At 47.8% G+C, this 23,746-nt stretch overlaps 2 protein-coding genes and 1 long non-coding RNA gene across 21 annotated transcripts in view; 1 reads left to right on the forward strand and 2 right to left on the reverse strand.

Annotated features, from left to right (window-relative positions):
* Positions 1 to 3,182, forward strand: part of LOC117589835 (mucin-12) — a 29,508-nt gene extending 26,326 nt beyond the window's left edge. For 2 of the 7 annotated variants that reach the window (XM_034282078.1, XM_034282082.1), the window contains 4 exons: positions 56 to 149; positions 227 to 652; positions 917 to 1,337; positions 1,996 to 3,182. In XM_034282078.1, coding sequence (XP_034137969.1) covers positions 56 to 149; positions 227 to 652; positions 917 to 1,337; positions 1,996 to 2,485 — 1,431 coding nt within the window. In that variant the 3' untranslated portion in view covers positions 2,486 to 3,182. Of the gene's footprint in view, positions 1 to 55; positions 150 to 226; positions 653 to 860; positions 1,338 to 1,995 lie in introns of those variants that run through there. The other 5 variants (XM_034282079.1, XM_034282080.1, XM_034282083.1 and 2 more) reach the window with 5 other exon arrangements.
* A 1,373-nt stretch (positions 3,183 to 4,555) lies between these two features.
* The window catches only part of LOC117589833 (serine/threonine-protein kinase Doa), a 38,065-nt gene continuing 18,874 nt past the window's right edge, over positions 4,556 to 23,746 (reverse strand). For 2 of the 13 annotated variants that reach the window (XM_034282076.1, XM_034282074.1), the window contains 9 exons: positions 7,531 to 7,606; positions 6,748 to 6,814; positions 6,572 to 6,685; positions 6,411 to 6,501; positions 6,164 to 6,334; positions 5,927 to 6,096; positions 5,741 to 5,854; positions 5,461 to 5,651; positions 4,556 to 5,393 (listed from right to left, as the gene is read on the reverse strand). In XM_034282076.1, the coding sequence (XP_034137967.1) occupies positions 5,266 to 5,393; positions 5,461 to 5,651; positions 5,741 to 5,854; positions 5,927 to 6,096; positions 6,164 to 6,334; positions 6,411 to 6,501; positions 6,572 to 6,685; positions 6,748 to 6,814; positions 7,531 to 7,606 (1,122 nt within the window). In that variant the 3' untranslated portion in view covers positions 4,556 to 5,265. Of the gene's footprint in view, positions 5,394 to 5,460; positions 5,670 to 5,740; positions 5,855 to 5,926; positions 6,100 to 6,163; positions 6,335 to 6,410; positions 6,502 to 6,571; positions 6,686 to 6,747; positions 6,815 to 7,530; positions 7,607 to 9,302; positions 11,172 to 12,389; positions 12,895 to 14,854; positions 15,071 to 17,010; positions 20,932 to 21,563; positions 23,052 to 23,746 lie in introns of those variants that run through there. The other 11 variants (XM_034282070.1, XM_034282073.1, XM_034282064.1 and 8 more) reach the window with 11 other exon arrangements.
* Positions 12,995 to 14,830, reverse strand: LOC117589848. Its single transcript, XR_004574233.1, has 2 exons — positions 14,494 to 14,830; positions 12,995 to 13,065 (listed from the first exon to the last, which is right to left on the reverse strand). It is a non-coding gene; the product is annotated as an uncharacterized LOC117589848 (long non-coding RNA).

A 23,746-nucleotide genomic window follows, 5' to 3' on the forward strand; every position in this document is an offset into this window, starting at 1 on the left:
CTCCTCTCTGGTGAAGATCTCTTGACTCATTCTTTAACTATCTTTTTCGCGGCAGGTGCAATGCGTCTCCAGCTCGGAACCGGATGCAGCTGTCTCACCGCTGAGTGTCGAGAGTCGGCAGTCGCCATCTTCCACAGATTGTGAAAGGAGTAAGTATTGCTAATCAGACATGTGTGGCAAGTGGCAGCCATTCTCTAATCTAATCATTCTCTTATGCTTCTTTCAGGCTTTGGCAACAGCAACAATCTCTTTACGCAGCCAAGTGGGATGTACAAGCATACGGAGCCAAAGATACGACGGATACACATCACATCGCAGGCGACGGCAGAGAACGGGATGAGCCTGATGGGCCAAGGTATGCGTTTGGCCAACTCCAGCTCCCATTCGAACAGCACATCCGCCTCCATGCCCATTTCCATGTCCATAACATCGTCATCCTCGTCGTCGTCATCGTCGTCGTCCACTGGCTCCACTCAAGTGGCGGGGGCACAGGGCCAGAGCCAGGGCCATCGCCCATTCATGCACCTTCGACAGCCGCCGATCGGGCAGCACAATAACAACAGCCACAGCCACCATAACAGCAACCACAACCACAACACCAGCACCACCACCTTCCTCCATAGCCACAAAGTAGTTAACATTGATTACCAGGGTAAGGCCGCCGAAAGGAGCGCACCTCTAATGTCCAGCACTAATTGCATCCACCACAAAACACTAACCATCCACATGGCCAAGACGCCACTCGGCGCAATGACCACTGCATGATCGGCCTTGTACACTTTTAACGCTCTTAATCCTCTCCGCTCTGCCTGCTTGTAATCCTCCTCATCCTCTGGTGCTGGGATCGCCTCTTCATTTAGCCCCATGTCGTCCACCCAAGTCCAAGTCTCTATGTGCCTCTGTGTGCCTTTCGTAGAGTCGCCCAGCACAACAGCAACAGCAACAGCAGCCATGGCACCAGGCGCCACATCCTCCACCACGATGCCGGAGGCCAAGACCAAGACCAAAACCACACCAACGAAACGTTCGCGTCGTCCACAGCGCAGCTCTGGCCGTGGCACATGCAACAGTGCCACTGGCACTCCATTAATGCCGCCACGATCGTTTGCAATTGGGGAACTTATATGGGGTCCGGCACGCGGACATCCCGCCTGGCCTGGGAAGATCGTCAAGATGCCTGACGGCGTGTGCACGCCATCGCAGCAGTTCGATCACGTCTGGGTGCAGTGGTTTGGTGGCGGTGGCCGCTCCACCTCTGAACTGATTCCGGTCAACTCATTGCAAAGTCTCTCCGAGGGTCTGGAGGCTCATCACAAGGCCCAAAAGGATACCAGAAAGTGAGCATCCATCCGGTTGAAGAGTGGGGGGAAACAACACAACTCAGAAGGGGGATCTAGTTCAATGGAAGAAGTTTTAGGGAACACCAGAGGACCAGCACCGTAGACTAGAAACATTATTCGAAGTAGATATAATATTTGTTTGTTATATTTCCTTTAAATGAATGTAATTTTTATACCTTTTTATTATAGATTTATAGCTAGAGTTTTATTTTACCTTTTGCCATATGCGTGCCCATTACGTGTCCTAGCAATTTGTAGCACATTTTTTTGATAATTTTGTAGTTGTTTTATTTTGAGAGTTTGATTAAGCCTTTGATAAGTAGATAGACTTTTGTTGTTTTAAGCATTCTTTGATTTACTTTACTCTCTGTGTATTTGACTTTTTAATTTTGCTAATTAATATTCTCGTTTCTTTTTTTTTGATATGCGCTGAACCTGAACCAAAATTATATCCTGCCCTGCCAACCCCAACGTGTATAACTCTGTGTGCGTGCGTGTGTGTGTGTCTATATGCATAACCAACAACATCATCATCATCACCACTCGACACTCGCAACTCGCCAAAAAAAATATATAAAAACACAACCCAAAAACCCACAAAACACTCCACTCCACTCCACACTCCACTCTCCCCAACCATCATCAAACCACAAAGGAGCCGCAAACTGAACTCGCAACTCGAGCGGGCTATACAAGAAGCAATGACTGAGTTGGATAACATTTCAGCCTCCTCGATACCCACATCCGTAGCCACATCGGCGGCAGCATCCTCATCCGCTGCTTCTCCTCCGACAGCAGGACCAGCAGCAGCATCAGTAATTCAGCAATCGCCCCCACAGCCCTCTTCAACGAACAACAAAATAAATGGACTGGCGCGGAGCAAGCGGCAGCAGGCCAACACAAGTGGAGCCAGCAGCATGGTGCTGACCGCCAGCACGGCAGCCACACTGAGTGGCCTCTTCAATCAACAGCAGCAGCAGCAGCAGCAGCAGCAGCGAGCCAAGCCCATACGCATTGCGCCCGCTCCACCATCCGCTTCAGTGGGCATGGGAACAGTCGGAGCAACAGTCACGACAGTGACTGCCAATGGAGGATCAGAACTTGCTGCTGGTGGCAGGAAAGAGATCCTGAAGCTGGCCAAATGACCAGCGCTGTCGGCGTTGTCGTCGACAGTAAGCACAGCGAACTATACGCTCGTTATTGGGCATAAGTAGGGGGAATTAGTGGAGTCCAGCTTGGCCTGGCCATATACTTAGTATATATACTTACCGCATATGAATGTGTATCAAGGTACAAGTAGAAAATCAGTTTAGTTAGATGTCTTCCTCTGGCTCAGCTTGAGACAGAGTGTCACTTTGGAGTTGGTTGTTTTCTATTGTTTAACATACAGACCCACAAGACTCCCTGCTTAGTTGCGTCGCCGGGCGGCGCTGCCACACATTTGAAATAGACAATAATGCATCAAGAAAATGTTAATCGAAATCAAGTTACAAAGGAAGGTTCTAACCATAAGCGAGAGATAGATTTGGTTGCTTCTTAGACAGCGCTTCGGCGCAGAATTTAAGTTGTTTTGTATATACATAAAAACATTTATACATATATATCCCTTATCCATAACAGATTGTACATGTTAAGTATTTATTTATTGCGTATAGATCTTAGGTTCATTTAGGTTCTTGTTTTCGTTGCAATTTGTAGACCTAACCATTATTTTTATAAATAGGTAACCTATAAATAGATGACATTTTTGCCACTAAGTTTAGCACTGGATAACCATCAATTACTCAATTATGTACTTTTGGCTATACCAAACAAGTCCGTACAAAAACAAAAACAAAATAACGAAAGAATCAAAATCAGCTGCCGTTTCTCATACCATACAAATTGGTGCACGGTAAACCCCAATATACAACAAATTATTTATGTCGTACCCAAATGCAAGCAGCACACCACCACACACTGAGCAAATCGCGTAAAGAAGCATATAAAGAGAAATTATATTTATAAATTGTTATTATTTATTTAGTTGAAACTATTGTAAAATTATAGTTGTACAACAGAATGCAAGAAACGAATTCACACTTAGCGGAACCACAAAAACAAATAAATTAATAAATGGAAAAACCAAACAACGTAATATTTCATTATTTTTGGATGCTATACAACTATCAACTGGATGTTAGTAGGCGGTGCATAATAAATACAAGACTGGCTTTGGAGCTCAAACCTTCTTGAGAACTGTGTAAAATAAAGGTTTTTTTTGCCCCGAAATATAAAGGTGAACACAAAAAACCAAACTGTTGCTCTACATTTTGGTTGTTGTTATTGTTGTACAACAAAAGTTTTCACAACCACATCAATCTTTTAAACAGTGGCGCCCCCGCTATTGTCGCTGATTTCTTGAACTACATTTTCTCTGCTGACGGTTCACATCAGATCTAAAGATTAGATCGATTGCCCCTACTGGAACTAAATTAGATTAGTTCGAGAAGTTAAACTAATTTTGGAATATCAGGACGTGAGACGTGTCCTTGCAATCCGTAAAATTTTCAGCATCCTTTGCGGGCAGATATCTTTTGACATTAAAAGCTATAAGGATATGCATTTTTAAAGCTCTTTTGTTTAATCACTTTAAATGTATCATTAAATCACAATGTATAAATAATAGCTTGTTGTTTTTTTAAAGATTTATTTCAATTTGTAGTAACTTGACAATATTGGTTGTTTTTATATCTTATAGGCTGGTGATCTGGTTAAATTGCAAATAATGTAATTTATAATTAATATTTATGTAATATTAAACTAACTCACAATCATTTGAATTAAGTATGTTTAGTATATGGACATACATATACTCTCCCTAAGGTCCATACGATATTATAGTATGTAATGGATAAATGTATGTGTTGATTTTTCGATACTCGATAATAGAACGAAAACGAACAAAACGGATTGGCGCGATAATTCTACACATCTGAAAACATCTCGTATTCTAAAGAGAAAAAATGACTCTGGGCCTGGTCTGCTACCGAATTTACACAAAAAAGACGCAACAACGCTCTTGATGCATACGGGGCTGGGAGGGGGGCGGCATAACAATTTCTCTTTACACTTTACACTTACATATGTACATCGGTACATGAATGGAGTGGAGTGTGGGGTACGAGTGATTTAATGGCATGCATTAGCTTACAGATCACGCTCTCGAAATGGTAAATGGTGTACATTTTGTATTTAATTAATTACAACTTAGTCGAGATCCCAATGACAGGGTGGGTGCTGCTGATGCGGGATGCATATGCATTTCAACTAGCGCGTTAGCGACTGACTTCTTATTTTATTACATTTACAATTGTATCTTCGTTTAATCATTGCAGTCGTTGTGTTGCTTCCATCTCGAGGTGCGCACATTTCAATGACATTTACAATTAGGCTGGGGCTCGCTGGTTCATTACCAAGCAGTGTCGGTGTCGGGATGTGGATGGGGGAGACGCACCGCACTATCAATATTATACACGATTTGGTTATCATTACAAAACAAACACTATTGGCGGGTATGATACAATGCACAGGCGCACTCGTGGCGCTACACAGCTCTGAATGATGCACAGCAACGTGCGCATTCTAATATGATAGAATATTGTATGTATGTATGTATATGAGAAAACAGATTTTTGTATAAGAAACTTTTCTATACAAGTCAAGTTAACAAAACTAAGAAGTAAAAGACTTTTAGCACTTAAAATAGGGTTCGCCGTTGTGGTCGCTGCGCTTGCTCTCCATTTATGTTGCTCCAGGACGTTCCTGTCCCTGGACGTCTGTTGTCGCGCTGTGTTTTTGCTTTTGTTGTTGTTGTTGTGTATGTTTGCATGATTGGACGCTTGATTAACGTTGCCTGTCAACAATAACCAAATCGCTGTAATTCTCATCTGGACAGACTGTGCGATCGCTCGCGGCTGCTGCTTCCCGAGGAGAGGGGCTGCTTGCTGCTCACTTCACCAACCCGCTGGTGCGGTGGCAGCCTGTCAAAAAAGGGATGGCGTAGGGCCTCACCTGAAAGAATGAATGAACAGATTCGATTAGCACAAACCCCAATTGGATAGCATTGTCGATCACTTACCTAACGTGATGCGGGATGATGGCTCATACTCCAGCATTTTCTTGATCAAGCCAAACAGCTCGCAGTGGTCCTCGCTGTCGCTCAGTTGGCACAGGAACAACGGCTTGCAGTGGTCGCGCACATAGCGTCCCGCACTGGACTTCTCATCCCAATCCAACTTACCATGGTAGAAGTACTTTGTTTTGGTTTTGCTATAAAGAGTATGGTTGCTACACATTAGACGATTTCGGTGAAGGGAACTGCGCTTTAGAAAGTGAAAGCATGAGCTGCATTGTATTACCGTGCCATGCGATATGGTATTTGTCCCAAGATGCGCTCCATCATGGCCAGATGCTCGCGATTGTCGTGCGTTTGGAAGAGTGTGATTCCCAGATAAAGTTCAAATAAGATGCAGCTATATCAAGAATATAATTACAGTTTAATTAAATATGCAAATTATCCTCCAAGCATTTAATAAACTTCTTACCCAATGGACCAGACATCGCATGGCTGTGACCAGCCCAGCTCCAGTATGACCTCGGGCGCGCGATAATGTCGCGTCGAGACAATTGTGCTGTGGTGCTCATGATCGAAGGTGGCCGAACCGAAGTCAATCAGACGAACGTCCGTGTTCTTGACACGTCGAACCTCCCGGTTCTGCTGGATAAAGAAGCGTGTTATAATTTATGGTTCAACCGGAGAGCTGCTTATGATTTTTACTCACAATCTTATGATTATAGTGAGACGAATAATCCGAATCCACAAACAGTATGTTCTCCGGCTTGAGATCTGTATGCGTTAAACGATTGTCATGTAAAAATTTCACAGAGTAGCATAATTGATAGGCCATGTGACGCACTTGGTCCAGCGGATATGGCTCATAGTTGTTCTCGCGCTAAACAAGTATCGGAAATCACAAACAGAATTAGACAAATCAGAAATATTTATTTCTCAATCTATAGTTTACTTACCAAAAAATCGAAAACACTTAGACCCAACATTTCAAAAACTATGCACATGTGTCCATGGTAATCAAACCAGTCAACCATTTTCACGCACAAGCTGTACGATAGAGAGAAATTGTATATTAGAGCATTGATCAGTAAGTTAGAAATATAATTGCAGCACTCACTGATCACAATGCGGATCCTTTTGTGCAATCTTCTCCAAAGCGTTGATCTCCAGCTTGGCCGCTTCGCGATACTTTTCCACATTCTTGATAATCTTTAAGGCCATGCAGTAATCACTGAAAAGGGTGAAGAATCATTAGTTACAGCGCTTAAGAATCACTTAAGACTTCACACTTACCGCTCCATGTCTTTGACCTTGACCACACGTCCGAAGGTGCCCTCGCCGAGTGTGGCCATGATCTTATCTGAAATTTGGCAAAAGGAAGGCGTTTTTGTAGTAGTGTCTCAGCCAATTGCATCAAGAGTAGTTGGTGTTAAACGTTAGTTAGTACTGTCTGTTCTAAAGCTAAAACCTGTATAGTAACTTGTAACTAAATACTGAGTACTGAATCATACGATGAGGTCTGGTGTGTGCACACCCAATAACCGAATCGGAGGACTCTAAACAAAGTGTGCGCAAATGAGTTTCAGTTTTGTTTTCATTTTCAATATTATTTCGTTAATTATATGTTTTGGGTGGCGCGAGAGCGAAAGTTTTCTCCAAATGGGGGGAAACAAATTTAGTTTGAGACAAAAGTTTAATTCAAAGACAAATTGCTTGAAAGGAAGTAACTGGCGTGAAAATTGTGTGAAAAATTTCAATGCGACGCGACGCGATTTTTCAACCTTTCTGTTGGCGTGTGTGTGTGTGTGTGTGTGTGTGTGTGTGTGTGTGTGGATAATTAACAAATAATAAAGAAAACTTGGAAAGAGTTTGAACTAATAAGAGAGTTACGAGTAGAGAAGAGAGTAGGAGTAGAAATAGCCTTTTGTTTTGCTTTTCTCTGGTTATTTTTTCTTTTTCTTTTCATTTTTTTGGCTTTAACTTTTGACTATTTGAGTGTTTTTCTTTTCTTTTCTTTTCTTTTTTTTCTAAACATAAGTATGGAAGGAAAATTAAAAACAAAAAATTGTCACGAACATCTGTGGTGGAGAATGTCTCCGGTGTGGTAAATTAAGTGACCATCAGCATCATCTTGGATGACGGGCTTGGCTGTCTGTTTGGGCAAGCGAGCATTCGAGGAGCGGAGGAGCAATCGAAGACGACGACGACGACGACGACGACGTGGACGTGGTTGTTGTTGCAGTAGTTGTTGTCGTTGGTTGGATGATTGGTTGGCGGTGGCATTGCATTGCATTGATGGGTGGTGCATTCGTTGATCCGTTGAGAGGTAGCGAAACGACGGCGGAGCAGACGAGGAGCGAGCGAATTTGGTAGTGGGTTGTTGCAAGGCGGGGCGAGGCGAGGGGGCGTAGTTGTTGTTGTTGTTGTTGTTGTCGATGTGGCAGATCGGTGATGGGTGGCAGATACAGACGCGTACACAGAAAGTGCGTTGTGTGTGCGTGTGTGGCAATAAGTATGTAATTTGAAAGAGAGAAAAAGAAACAAAAAAAGAAAGAGAAAAAAGAAACAAAAATAGATATATATATTCGATCCGATTGTCCGGCAGCAGCAGGAGCAGATGGTCCACAAATAGTCGTGCATAGGTCCAATCAATTTAGTCCACAAGGATCCACAGGAGGATGAAGTTCCAGCGTTGGCACCACAGCAATCGCATTACCATTTACATCCATTGTAAATATTCCACACCAAGACCAACCAATTCCAATCATCCAATCATTCCATTATCGATTATCATCATCATCATGTTGAGAGCGCACATCATCATCATAAACCCATCATCATCATCATCATCATTGTGATTTACATCATCATATTCAGAAAAAACACGAGAAAAATACGTTTCGTTTGTTCGATAAGAAAATTAGTTCGGACAAATTTGTTTTGAGATTTGTGTGTTTTTACAAAAGTGGTTAATATTCAACAATAAAACAATTACAACAAAGATCATAAAATATGTCAAATATAAATATAACGCATATTGCATACATAACGCTGCATATATATATATGTTTATTTAGTTCTATATAAAGATGTTTGAGTGTGCATATAGAAACTTTCATCTATATTCTGTGTCTGTGTAGAGGGCAATCAAAAAATCAACAAGGAAACCCCCTTCATTTTTTTTTTTTTTGGGTTTTGCTAGTTTTTTGTATTTGTTTATTTATTATTTGTATAGCTTCTTGCTGAGAAGCAGAACTCATTTTGGTAAAAGAACAAATAAAGTGCTGAAAAGATTGTTCGTAAAAGGTCAGTCGTTTTCGTGGTCACAGTAATTATTGGTGGTTTTGTAGCTACTACTACATATGCGTTGTTCAACACTGCAAACGAAGGAAGTTCTCATTGTAGGTGAGAGAAAGCGTTCAGGAAAGGTGAAAAATCAATTTCAGTTCATATGTATCTAATCAATCGATAAAACTACATTTATAAGTCATGTTCAGTTGGGTGTTGTGTGTTAAGGTTTATGCAATGTTCTCTTACGTTTTATTCCTGGTTTTAGTTTTAGTTGCATGCAAAACAAAACGATCGCTCGAGAGGCAGGGCTTAACATTTCTCTGTTAGTTTAACATTCAACAAGAACACGATCCACCGGGATCCACTGGGCGGCTGTTAGCTTTTTGATCTGTAAGTCTCTTTGAAGGCGAGTAGTTTTGAGAGGAACGGGGGTTTTGAGATTTGGGGAGGTAGCAGTTGCAGTTGCAGTTAGGGGCAGCCGGCGCAAAACAAAGCTCAACGAAGCTGCACCATCGATAAGACGGCATGGCATTGGGGGGATTACAACGTCTGCTTACAAAGGTCGAGAGTGTCTTTGGAATGCGTGACCTGTGGAACAGCGCCGACGAGGTGGCGCTCTTCGACAGCAGGTAGTGATCCTGCTGCTGCTGCAGATAGTGCGACGAGGCTGAGGATTGCTGCTGCTGCTGCTGGTGGTAGGCATCCAGGTGGGGCCGCTGATAGAGCGAGCTGCCCGACGCCAGACCATTCGTACGCCGACTGCTGCCGTACGGATCGGAAAGGTAACTCGAACCGGAACCCGATCCAAGGCTGGGCTTGTAGCGATCGAATTCGCTCAGCACGGCAGCGGTGCGGGAGCTGGCGCCCTGGTACCTCTGCTGCTGGCGCCGTGCATCCGCTGCCGCCAGTCGCGCCCCGATACCGCCAAAGGCCAAAGCTCCGGAGCTGGAGGAGTGCGTGAGGAGGTTGCTTGTGGGCTTGTATTTGGACAGGTCATTGTTATTGCGATCTGAGGAGTGGAGGGGCAGAAAGCGGCTCTTGTTGGTGATGCTAGAGCCAACTGCTGCTGCTGCCTGTGCTGTTGTTGCTGCTGCCGCTGCCGCCGTGTGGTTGTTAGAGAGTGGAGCAGAAGTGCTAGTGGATGATGTGGTGGTGGCTAATGGAGGAGTTGTTCTAGTAGTGCCATTGACAGAGGTAGTAGGAGTTGGAGGAGTGTTGGCCTTGTCTGTTGTTTTGTTGGTGGTGGTGGAGTTGGCTGTGTTGCATGTTGTGTGGGTTAGTTGCACACCAGTCCCCGAATCGGTGGTGGTTTCGGTTTCTGTATCGCCATCAACCTCGTCAGAGCTACTCTCCGACGTGCTGGAGGAGCCACTGTCACCATCATCATCGCTGTCGTCTGTAGTTACTTTTTTGCTGCGCGACTTCTTCTTGGGTGCCGCCTCCTCCTTTGGCACCTGCAGAGCAGCTGCTGCTGCTGCCACTGCTGCTGCCGCTGCTGCTGCCTCCTTTGCTTTGGCAATAGCTTCTTGCTCCAAGGCGGCCGCCGCTTCAGTCTTCTTGGCCTCCGCGGCCGCTTCCTCCTCACGCTTGACGCGTTCCCGCAGCTCTCGGCGCTTTCGCATGCGCTCCTCAAACTTCTTGGCCTCGAGGAACTGATTGTCCTCCCGCAGGAGCATCAGAATGGCTGCATTGTCTTCCGAGGAGCGATCGTCGGCTAGGATCTCACGCTCTTCGGCCGTCAGTTCAGGCGGGGGCTGCTCCCTGCGGCGGTGGGCGAAACGGTTCCTCGAATTCAGCGGACGATCCTCCATGGATGCCGCTGCCGCTTTTCGCCCGCTCTCCATTATCTCGGCGGCCAGCAGATTCTCGCTGGTCTTTGTCCGGCCATAGGCGCGACTCGTGCGGCCACCAAATGGTGCTGCTGCTGATGCCGGCTCATCTTCTCCTGCTCCTCTCCGTCCGTAGCGACTGGAGGGATAGCCCGAGGCACCGCCCAGACGCAGGGCATCGTGGTAGTCATATCGACTGCTGTAGTCCACCGGGTAGTTCTCGTCCAGCAAGCGATTGCCACTGGTCAGATAGCCACTGTCGTTGGAGTCGGCCATGTAGCCGGCGCGCTGTCGCTGCGCCCGCGTGCGGTACGGCGTTCGCTCCTTGCGATCAGCGGCATTGAAGGAGCTCGAGGAGAGCTTCGATTTGGCCAACTGGTGGGCAGTGGCCGAACGCACCAGCCCACTGTTGCCACCATAATCGTCCGGCTCCAGGGTTTTGTCGCGATCTTCCTCATGGCGACGTCTCCCGGCCGTACGCTCAAGTACGTCCGAATATTTATTCTCCAGGCGGGAGATGGCCGACTGTTTGCCAGCTCCAGATCCCACTCCCGATGTGGTGGGCGTTTTATCTCTGTCCAGTTGGTAATCCCGACGCTGTGCGTCACACACAAAGAGAAAACCAGACGGAGAAGTGCACAGGTGGGATTTAGATATGGTTTGAACGTTGGATTAAATGGTTAATGGAGAGGGAAAGTGCTTAAGATCGCCGCTCGTGTGAAACCAACGGTAACGACGGGCGTAAAACACTCTTTACGCTCTGTCTGCTGAGCACACGCTCCACAAAAGAAGTGCCAAACGACAGACGCCAGTAGCCAGACACCAGACCAAGACCTAGACCCTAGAGACGAGAGTCGCGCACTCGGAGCCAAATGTTGGAACCATTTAAACGGCCTTTTCGGCAATGGCTAATTATGGTCTTTTCGGGTGCCTTTTCTTTTCGCACTGAAATTAAAGTGGCGGCTTTCTCTCTCTCTCTCTGTTGGTAAAGTATTCTTGTGGCATGCACGCACTCACAGTGGCAACAGAGAGAGAGGAGAGAGAGAGAGTGAAGCATGTGGCCTAAGGAGATACCCTTTATTTTCATTTCAAATGCCTTAGGCGAAAAAATCTAAACAAAAAACCGTCCACGGCGCGACGACCTTCAAAGTTTATACATAAACTCGTATAGAAAAAAATCGTGAAAACTATACACACATCTCTGAGATCTCAGCGATAGAGATACACACAGACTAGACCCAAAATACATGCATATATCTTCCTATATGGCAGAGAGGCAGAGGAAGGCAGTGGCCAGAGGCTGTTGGTATCGAAAATAAATTCGACAAACGTAAACGCACACGGCACAGAATGAATTTGTGAGATATAGAATATATCGGGCGGGGGGTGGCATATATAGGAACACGCTCGCTATAAAACGCAGACCGTGTGGGTTCCGATAGCTACAAGTATACGAATATATACATCTGACAGTCTATACGCGAGGGAAAACTTTCTATAATATAGTATGTGTGGCAATGGGCAATGAATGGAGGTTGCCACTGCACTGCAAGCACTGTTCTGCATATACAAATGTCTACAATGTTTTCCTCGGCAGAGGTTACCAGTTCTACACTTGCCAAAGATTTAGGTCTGACTCTGAGTCATGGACAGGTGAGAAGATCTCTCCTCTGCAGAAGTATTCCAAAATATGAAATGCCCAACAGGTGAGTCATGTGTCTGGCTGACTGAGGTCCGTCGCATCCATTGGTTTGCACACCGCTCTGTAGCACTTTCTCGCTCGCTCTCGCTTTGCGGCTGTTTATGGATACTAACATCATCCAGGTCCCGATCCCTGTCCCGCCGGCCACCCCCCAGGCCACGTATCAGCGGCTTGTAGTAACCGCCCACGGGACTGAGGTGGGTGCGCAGTCTGTCCAGGGCGTTTGCTGTGGTGGAGCTCTTCTGGTAGCGACCCATGATGGCGGCGGTGCTGCTGCCACTCCCGCTGCTGCTGGTTGGGTGGTAGCCCAGTCCACCGCCTGGATAGTAACGTCTGTGGCGATCGCTCATGGCGTTATCCCGTTCCCGTTCTCGTTCCCTGTCCCGATCGCGATCCTTTTCCGCTTCCGGGTTTCTCCGACTGGAGGAGCTGGAGGACTTATCCGAGCTGCGGCGACGTTTGCTTTGCTTCTGTGAGGGATTTGTCTTGCTTTTGCTGCTGTTGCTGTTGTTGTTGCTGTCATTCGTGGGAGTCTTGGAGGAGCTCCTGCGTCCTGTTATTGGATCGGTGCTTTTGTTGGTATCTTTGGTATCCTCCTCGACTATGGCGGCTGCCGCTCTATAATTCAGGGAAAGATCGATCCCAAACAGTTTTCAGATTCGGCTGGGCTTAAGGGTGGGTATGTGATGGGATTTTCCTTTTGCTTTCTTTTTCTTTGCTTTGCTTTTCTTTCGTTTTCCACGCGACGAACGGACGGGCTCGCGACGAACGGCTCTCGGACGGGACGCGCTGCCACGACACGGACTAAAAATTAACTGAGGAAAATTTTCGGAAAATTCATGCGACCACCAAAAAAGAGACCGAGCAGAAGATGAAGGAAATGCGAGGCATTCGCATTCACAAGAAAATTAAAATATTGAGGAATCGTTTTTATTTTTGGTGAAAAGTGTGAAAATATTGCGCACTTGCGCGCCAGCCAGAGAGCAAGAGAGAGTGCGGAAGAGAGAGACCCAGAGTGTGAGAGAAGAGAGCAGATAACATATGTAGACGAGTGGGTGGGTGGGTGGATAGTGATGAGGAAGAACGGTTCTTTGTTTGCCAGCTGGGACAGGCGGTTCAAAACTCACGCGAACACGCACACGCTTATGCTTCATTCAGAATGCATTCCATTTCGTTTTTGTAAATTGTAAAATGAATTCGTTTCCGTCAGTTTGCCGCACAGCGAAACAGGGAAACGATCGAAAGTGATGCGCAAGGGGTGAGGCGGAGACGGGCGCTTTTCACAAGAAAAGCCTTGAACTCTTGCCTGGCCGATGGAACGCAATGAGCGAGCAATAAAAGTTCTGTGTTGTTGAAGGAAAATAAAAGCAGAACAAAGCGTAATACACAATTTACGTTTTATTTTAAACGTGCGCTCACTCGCAATATTTTAAATATAAATAATAAAGGAGTAATTGCATTAAACAAAGAGGAAGAGAGAATACGCAAGAGCAAGGCAATATTATAAGAGAGAGGGAGCGAAAGAAAAGTGAATGCTTTTTTGAACGGTTATTTAAAAGTTCTACTACAAGAGAGATCGAATGGAAGGAAGAAAACAACAGCGAGAGGCGCCGCAGAATCGGATAAGCTTTTCGGGAGCTTTGCTTTTAGTTGCGCTGCAACGCAACGCTCTGTATTTGGCCAAACTTTTCTGCCATCGAAAGCTTAGGCGAAAAAGACAAGAGAGCACACACTTAGGGGAATCTTCATTATTGCTAAGTTTTTCTACTGCCATTAATCGGTTATGTGGGGTGTAAATACTCCCATGACAAGCTTATGACACACTCTGGACAACAGCTCGAACTAAACACTTTTGAAGCTCCTGTAAAAGAGCTCTCTCCAGATCACAGCATTGACTCCTTGCTTGATTTATGACTGTCATCATCGTATTGAAAATGATAAATCAAATTTCAATGGAAATTAGTACACCTATATGGCATTCATTGTTGATTTGATTAATTGCAATATTTTTCACACTTTCTTGCACGATTTTACTACTGTCTGGTAAGAGCTGAATGGGAGAGAGTGCTCTTTTACACTGGAACTACTGGAGATGCATTGAAAGGGCTCTTTCTCTTTCTCTTTCACACTGGAACTACTAAGATTTTAAAGAGCGGGGAGGGATCAGGCGGTGGCAGACAGCGGTTGCCCCGAAGTTCAACGCGATTGAAAACGCACTCGAAAAGTTTACATAATTGGCCTTCTCCGCCGACGAGTAGGAGGAAGATTTTGGCTAATGTTCGTATCGCGATGCGAGCGAGGCGGCTGCGCTGCAACTAAAAGTCGTAATTACGCGTCGACAACGACCACTCTGCCGCAAATCAACGCCGATCAGGCACCGAGGAAATTCAAATGAAAATAAACTCAAGTGAAAATAGAGAAGGAAGGAGAATGAATAAATGATGATCGCCGCCGACAGAGAATTTTGACCGAGTTTTGTTGTTGGTTTATTTTGTCGACGAAAGGAAAGCAAAAAGAAGGCAAAAATTAAAAATAAATTATAAAAATCTTTTGCTTCATTTCCTTTTGCATCGATTACCGATTGCTGATGCTGCTCCGCTGTTGTTGTGGATTCTGTTTCTGTTGTTGTTGCTGTGGTGGATTCTGTTGTTTATTATCAGGTCGTTCGCTTGGATTGCGTCGAAAGCGCTGCAGCAGACTGTTGCAGCTTTCGGAGAGCAGCTGTGTGACGCTGGCAGCGGTAGCACTCCGCATGTACCGTCGCTGCTGTCGCGGCGGCTGCGGCTGCTGCTGCGTTTTTGTCGTCGCCGTTGCCTCGCCGCCATCAGCTGTTTTACGATTTTCACTTGAATTTGGCAAAATCTTTTCGCTTTTCTCGCGATGAAAACGATTCAGAAATGTGGCCATATTGGCCACTCTTTCCTGTGTATTGGTTTCTGCGTGGGTCTCTCTCTCCCTCTCTCTGTCATCCGCCGGATGACGACAATCCGGATAATATTTAAATACCGTAAGGAAATAATCGATCGAGAGGGTTCGTTCGTTCTGCTGTCTATTTCGTTAATTGTTTTAATTTTTGGTATTTTGTTGTGCTGTTTATAGAGAGAGCGGGTGTTTTTTCTTGTAGATATGATTGTATTATATATACATAATATAGTATAGACAGAGCGGATCGGAGCGGATTTATGTGTAAAAATAATTGAAATTGTAAGAGATTTTTGCGGCAGCTTCGACGGAAATAGACACACAACAGAAGAAGCAGTCGCCCCCACGGGTCCACTGTCCAGATCAGATCAGATCCGCTCAGCGACAATTTAAAAACTATTTACAAATTCCAATCAATTGCAGTTGCACTTTAAGTCGGAGGTTTTTGTTGGAGGGGGAAACACACGCACTATGAGCCATTTATCCGAGAATTTTAAGGTGAATTAGGAGGGAACGCCAAACGATTCGCTGAGCGTTTGTTCGAAGAAAACAAACAAAACCGAAATCAGCGCAACATCAACGAAAGCGCACGCCACAAATACTAATTATAAAGATTGAAAATATCGCCGATGTCAGAGTCGAAAGTAGCTAGCTGCTGGCTATGGCTGTGGCTGAGGCAAAGGCAAAGGCGACGGCGAAAACCGTCCGTGCGGGAGAGCTGTGTGGTTGAGAACTGAGTGTGTGGCTGTGGTTGAGGCTGAGGCCTCCTCTTCCCGTGGTTTCTATTATTGTTTGCTGCAGAGGAAAAATAACCGAAAAACTAGCCACACACCCAGGAGAAGAATCAATTGGCACAAGGGGGAATACCCTTACTTTTTGAGCACTTGCCTCATTAAAGTTGTACACTCAAAGAGCGAGTCATGGGTGGGATCATTCTTTGGTGAAGTTTTAGGATAGTAAGAGCATTCAAGAGTCGTATAGAGAGAGAGAGAGAGAGAGCGACAGTGGCTCTCTCGAGGATGGAGAGAGAGTCCACAAGAGATCGCATCCCATCCACCATCTGGTGTTACATATTTTTAGACATCACAATTTTTCTCTGCTAAAAACGCGTTCCGTTCCGCGTATTGTTTAGTGTTATTTTGTTTTGTTTAGTTATTAAAACAATTACATACATTTTGGCAATATTTAAACAATAAACCAGCGGCAGCAGTGGGAGTAGAAGCGTCAGAGTGGCAGTGGCAGCATCATCAAGCAGTTAAAAATTAGCCAAACAAAAAATTATAGCAACCAAATAAACAGACAATAAATTAAGTGGCCGTCGCGGCAACTATTTATAGAGAGTAGCCCCCAAGGAAATTGACATTGAATTTCCCCTTTTTTTCAGTCTGTCGATTGTGCAATGGTTTTGGTGCAAGATTCTGCTTGCCAAGAGCAAAGAAGAGTACCCCCCATCATCATCAGGGAGGTGTTTTTGGGGCTGTGGATGTTTCACACTTGAAAGGCCACCAAAAGTACAGGAAGCACATACAGACAGACAGACAGACACTTGGGGCCACAGAAAAGGCAAAAGCAATGGCAAAGGGAATGGGAATCATCATCAACATCAACATCATCGTGTTCTTCGTCAGAGGCCTTTTTTTGGAGAAGCACACATCGCAGCGAGTCTGAGTCATCTGGTTATTTATGTGGCAAGTTCTTAAGTATGGGTAAGGATGGCAGCGGGGAGAGAGCAGTATGCTGTTAGTAGTGCAACAAAAAACAACACACACTAAATATGTATGATTTGTGGAATACATTCTGTGTAGAATCTACCTCGATAAAGTGCAATCCCAATGCGGATTTGGACATTTCATTTGGTTGTTGCTGTTGTTGTTGGTGTAATTGTGGTGCCTGTTGTTGTTGTTGTAGATGATGTGGTTGCTGTTGTTGATTTGAGTGATTGAATATGACAGAATTGCTTTGTTGCAACTGCTGTTGTTGCTGTTGCGGTGGCTGCTGTTGCGGTTGCATGCCCGCCGTTGTCGATGACGATGGTGACGCGTAATACAATTGCGTATTTGTATTTGGATCATATTGAAGCCCAGCGACGGCACCTCCTCCCCCTTGCGCTGCTCCAACCCCAACGGAAGCATTGAGAAATTGCTGCTGCTGCTGTTGTTGCTGCTGCGTATGCGGATGCGTTGGCTGCTGTGCCTGTTGCTGGTACTTGTTGACCGACGACTGCATCTGATTCGGCTTGGGATAGGCATACGGATCAAAGGTCTGCAGTGGCTTGCGCTCCTGCTGCTGCTGTTGCTGCTTGGGTAGATTGTAGTAATTGCGACTCATCATCCCCAGCCCAAAGTTGGAATGTGGCGGATGCTGCTGCTGCTGTTGCTGATGGTGGAACTGCTGCTGCTGATGCTGCTGCATGGCTGTGGGTCGTTGGGCAGAGCTAAACGAGACAGAGTGTGTCAGCGGTCCGCCGACGCCAGAGCGAGGATAACTCATTTTGGAGGCAGGTTGGGGTTGCGGCGCCTGGTAGGCGCCGTACATTTGAGGCATCATGCCAGGCGGAGGCTGCAGCGATGGTTGTTGCTGTTGCTGCTGCTGTCCAAACTTATTCTCCTTGTTGGTATTCTTCTGCAGAAAGAGCGCCAGGCCGGACTTGGGCGTTTGCTTGGATGCGGCTGCCACATGCGAGGATGAGTACGATTGCTGCAGCTTGTGGCTAAGATGTGGCGGGTACAAATGTTGCTGCTGGTGCTGCTGCTGCATAAAGGGATCACTGGATCCATTCATGGCCGAACAGGCAAAAGTATTCCAATTGAGGAAGGGACGTTTATGCTGTGGGTATTGTTGCTGATGCTGCTGCTGTTGCTCCTGTTGCTGCTGCTGATGCAAATGTTGCTGTTGCAACAATCGCTGATAGCCACCCATCGGTAGCTGTGAGGTAGAATTGGACTTTCCAATGGGATAGCAGATCCGCTGCTGCTGCTGTTGTTGCATCAACGGCTTCTGCGGGTCGTAAAGCTGCACTGGCACTGGTATCTGCGATTCGCCCCCATATTTGTTCCCGCCACTGCCACCAGTGCCGCCGCTGCTGCTGCTGCTGGCGTTCGTGGGGCCTTCGCCAACGGCTGCCCCCGTGATCTTCGGGTCTTTGTGCTGCTGCTGCTGCTGCTCTCCACCTCCTCCTGCTGCTGCTGTCAACGACTGCGACATGATGCTGTTGCTGTTGCTGTTGGTCTTCAACTTTAGCATGTCGTTCAGGCATTTCTCTAGCTTGTTCTCGACATCTTTCTGGCGCTTTGTGGCTGACGTTGCCGTTCCTCCTCCTGCTCCACCTGCTGCTGCTGTGTTTGCTGTTGGCATCTCCGAGTTGATGTTGGCAGCCATCGAAGATGATGATGCTCCTGCCGCTGCAGCCCCTGCTGGCTGTTGTTCACTCTGTTGCTGTTGCTGCTGCTGCTGTGAGGTTGTTGTTGTTGCCGTGGCATTTGTCGTCGTCGAAGGTGCAATGTGGAACGAGGAGGTGAACTTTGAGAGCTGCGGCAGATGTGTGGTGCAGCAATTTGTGACCGTAAAGCTACTCGTGCTGATCGTACTATTGCTCTTCTCCGACTTTCGCTCCAGCGATGCCGAATCACCCACCGATGACGTCTCAACCTGTTGTTGCTGCTGCTGCTGGTGAGTGTTGGAGGGTGTGGCTGCCTCTTGTGGGCGTCGAAAGAACGCAGCGGCACAGCGTGGCGAGGGCACACAGGAGCTGCTGGAGCTCTTGGCCACAGCTGCAGGCTGCTGCTTGGCCAAAAGAGGAGCCACTGGAGTTGGCGCCTCCTTTCGTTGGGTCTGCGACATCAGTATCGCCGAATTGGAGGTGCTTCGGCTCAGCGATGGCAAGTTCTTCATGTAGCAGGGTATGTGTGTGCGGCTGGTGGTGCGCTGAAGACCTGCCCCTGGCACATGGCTCATGGACACACTCTTGGGCAGTGCCTGCAGCTGCTGCTGCTGCTGCTGTTGTTGCTGTGGAAACGGCTGTGGCATCTGCTGTGGCTGCTTGACGGGCACTCGACTGACAAATGGTGTTCCATTCACATTCGTGGCGGGTGATTGTGGCTGCTCATTGCATATGAGCTTATAGAGATCATCCTTGGTGACGGCCTGCCGCACCTTGAGGTCCAGATGCGACAGCGAGGCGTTCTTCTGCAGCTTGTGGGCATGTGGCGCCTGCTGTGGCCGCTGCAACTCTTTCTGGGCCGCCTCCGCCACAGTGGGATCAAAAATGGCCAACTTCTTGGCCGTCTTGGCGTCCACCTTGAAGGGCTGTCCCGCATCCCCCAGCTGTGCTCCGCAGATCTTTTCGTAGTTCCAAAAAGTTCGCTTTGGCGTTTGTCGCTTCTGAGAGGAGCCTCCGCCGCTGCCACCACTTAGGTTTTCGCTCCAGAAGTCGTTCATCAGCTGCTTGTTCAGCGACAGATTTGAGCCGCTCTGCAGACAGTTCTTGCCGGGCAGCGGACGGAAGGGATTGACATTCTGTGGCATATTCGAGCTGGAGATGCTGCGCTGCAGCTTGGGCTCCGCTCCATTCTGCGCGAAGATCGAGGGATATGCCAGACGGAGAGGCTGCTGCTGCTGCTGCTGATGTTGCTGCTGCTGAGGCTGTACCCTGGCATTCTGAGCAAAATTAATGGACGAGGACTTTGACAGTGGACCAGATGATCCAAAGGAACAGGCAGCTGCTGCTGCTGGTGCTGGTCCCACCGGAGCGGTCTTCACCGATTGCTGCGAGTTGGACTTGGCCAGCGGCTGCTGCTGTCGCTTCAGGCGATCGTAGAGATCCTCGCACTCCTGGAACTCCTGGTGCAGCTTCCTGTCCAGCTCGCTGTAGTCCGGCAAACTCTTTAGATACTTGTTCATCATCTCGATCTCTGCATCGTAGAAATTGGCATCCAATTTGGCGCTGTTCGTGGCCGCTGCAGACTTCTCCTGCAGCTCCTGCTGCTGCTGCAGCAGCTTGTCCAGACTGATCTCTGTCCCAGCCGCAGACGCAGTCGAAGTCGAAGCTGAGGCAGGCAGCGGCTGCTTCTTGGGCGCTCGACATGGCACTGGCGGCGGTGGTGAAGAGGATGGCGATGAGGAGGATGACAGCGAGATGCTCGAGGCGGGACTCGAGGCAATTGTGGCCATCAGGCGCGACGGCAGCGCCGTGCCGGAGGCGCTTATTGTCCCAGTGGCCGCATTGTAGGCCAGCGGATGATGCTTCCGTGGCAGCGGTGGCGTCGACTTGGGACTCGCCGGCAGCAGGGGCCGATTCTTGCGGATTGCCAACGGCGAGGAGATGGGCGACCGCACAGCGCACTTGGTCTCCGGTATGCTGGACGACAGCACCGATGCAAACTGTGGGAAGACCACCTGCTGGAAGAACTGCTGCCCGCTCGCCGGTGGCGTCGGTGTGGGCTTTGGAGGAGCTGCCGCCTGCTGCATACTGGTGGTGGCTGGTGGCAGAGATTCCCTGGAATGCTCCTCCTTGGCTCTCAGCGTAGTCGCAGCAGTCGTTGGGTTTGGGATTGGGCTCGGGCTTGGCTTTGAGGGGCTATGTGGTGGTGGCACTGCAACTGCGGAGGATGTCTGGCTAGCAACATCTTCACTCATTTAGGTTTCCACTTTTAAAATCGTTTTCAACTCGCGTAGGATTTGATTTTGCTTTTGTTTATGTTTACCTGCTTTTGGCAGTGTATTAATTATGATTAGCTTTTATTTCGATTGATTGTTTTTGGTAGAGTAAAGATAAATACGTTAAACCACTGCAGGGATAGAGATTGACAAGAGGGAGAACTACTGATGAGAGATTCGAGCTCTTCGAAGGAGACAGAAGAAACGAATAAGTGCTCCTTTACCTTTAACTCCTACAAAAACCATAGATATCCTATATAACATTCTACATTCATCCTGCCTAAGTCGGGAGTCGTTCGTTCCACTGTAATCTTATGGAATCTGCGTTTAGGAGCGAATGACAATACCATAATTTGATTTGAAATTCGTTCATTCTACGTTCTTTTGTGAATGTCAATTTGCCGTTCAGTTCAACAGCAACCCATACCGAATGGTTCCTACTGAACCTCCTACCTATTGGTGTGCCCTAAGCCCTATAGCTTTTAGTCCGCAAAGGAATATGCCATTTATGTTCGTGTGTGTGTGTGTGTTGAATGTTCAAGAGAATAGCAACAATCGAGGTAAATTCTAATTCTAAATAGTTTTCAAACAGAACACAGAAAATAGAGGAAGACACCAAACGGGGAAACGGAACCACAGAGACGAGACACCGAACAGCACACCACAGAGCAATCACGACGAGCACCATGAGGAGGATCGTTGGCACCAACCTGTAGATACTGCTCCGGTATCTTACTGTTCTTCGGCACAATGATCTTTTTGATTATAATGATCTTGTCGCCCTGGATCTTCGTAATGGTGATGGGCACACCCATCTGTGGACGCTGTGGCTTGACGGGAACTGGTTGCCTCACGGTCCGTACCACCTGTGGCCCGGTGAGTATGCCACCGGGACTGGGCTTTACCGGTGCGGGCTTTGGTATCGGCTTCTGGGCCGGCACATGCTCCTTGTGATCGCTGCGCACAATGGAGAAGTGATACAGTGGCTTGTCATCGTCCAGGATGCTCTTCTGGGGCACAACTTTCTTCTCCACTTTCCGCAGCACCACCCCCAGCATGGGTGACTCTTTCGGTTTGATGGTAACGGAGCCACTGGGTGCGGTGACCCGCTTCAGATTCACACCCAGATTGGCACCCACGGGCGGCGGTGTCTTTCTGCGAATCATCAACCTGGGTGTCTCATGCACTTCTTCCTGTGCCGTGGACTGTGACTCTGGCACTGGCTGTGGATTGGTGTGGAGCGAGGGCTCGGGTGCCACCAGTGGCGAGGGGCCCGGAAAGAGCGCCGTCAGGCTGCTGCGTCGCCGATTCATCATGCTCGGCGCCGACACGGTCTTCGTGAGCGGAAACTTTGTTGGTAAATTGGGTGGCGCAAGCCCTGAAGGATCAGCCGCCGGTTCATTGGCCGCACTGGAGGTGCTGCCTCGACGGCTGGTCGCCTTGGACACCGAAGCACTGACACTGATCGAATCGATGCTGCTCACGCTCGCCGAACTCTGTAGACGATCGGGGGCAGCACTGCGCTCGCGATTCCTCTGCTCTGGCGATATGGAGCGCTCTCTGTTGCGATTGGAGCGAGCGTCGCGTGCCGCACGCTGCATGCGCAGCAGCTCAATGGAGTCAGCCAGGTGGGAGGTGCTCTTCTCGGGAGAGGACTCCTTGGAGGTGCCCAGTGCCCCACCATCGTCCAGGACGTTGGGCAGCGAAGTGAGACGATCGCGTGGTGCGGCATTCGTGGGCAGCGAGCCCTTGGCCAGACTGTGCTCATCTTCCTCCTCCTCCTCGTCAGCTTCCTGTTGCTCTCTCTCCTCCTTTTCGTGCTGCCTGCGCTTCTCGCTCTCCATTACCCGCTGCAGCTGTGCCTGCACCTCAAGGGCAGCCCGTGCCCTGGCCTTGATCTCTGCGGCATGGGCCACGCGCAGCTGTTCCTCGGCAATGGCCCGTGCCTCTGCTTCGGCCTGGGCCCGTACCTGGGCCGCAGCCTCCGCAGCGGCGGCAGCCCGAAGATTGGACAAATCTGTGGCCGTCATTTGCTTGATGCTGAGACGCCGCTCGGTGTTGAGGATCAGCTCGCTCTGGGACGTTAGATCCGGACACCCGAGGGCGATCATTTCGCTTAGTTCGTTTGACATTCTTCTGCCTGGGCGGTGGCTCTGCTTGACTCTGGGGGGTCCAGTGTACTCTCGCGGTTGGTGCTTCTTCGGGTGTACAGCGAATAAAAAAAAGAATGGCAATTCTTTCGGTTACCTAATCTTTCACTGGCGGTCGGTTATGGGCGGTTTCCCCACGGACTGCGTTGGATAGCGTTCGATCGACTACTTGGACGAGACTCGCGAGGCAGCTGGCGCTGGCCACAAAGGAAACCTGTGGCTGCCCCGCTCGACAAGACAATCGAATCGAATCGAATCGGATTGATTCGGAACGGTACGGATCTCGTACGCTCAATGTCAATGTCTCATTGGCATTTTGGCAACTGCCTTGCCTTACGACTTGACTTATTAATTGATCCAATGATCGTCAATGATCGACAAATGGCCGTGTGTCCCTGTGTATTCCCTCTTGGCGCCCCAAAACTACCTATTTACTATATACCACATCCGATTTATACTAGCGCTCTGGCTTACCCCAATTTTCAGACAGAGAGTGAGACATACAGTGAAGCTTCTCCCTGTAGCTTAAATATTGATGCACAAGCGATTGCTGCAAAAGGGAATGTACGAGAATACCATAATGCCCAACAATATGCATGTCGTTTGCATGACGGATTGGGATCTATGTAGCTCCTTCTAATAGAGCTGCCACTGTACACTTGTTTGTATGTATTTCTACATATTTATATGTGTATTTATATACCTTAAAATTACAATTCGTGAACAGCAATGAGCTCATTGAT

Source organism: Drosophila guanche, unplaced genomic scaffold (genome assembly GCF_900245975.1).
Source record: "Drosophila guanche unplaced genomic scaffold, DGUA_6, whole genome shotgun sequence".
Classification (NCBI taxonomy): Eukaryota; Metazoa; Arthropoda; class Insecta; order Diptera; family Drosophilidae; genus Drosophila; species Drosophila guanche.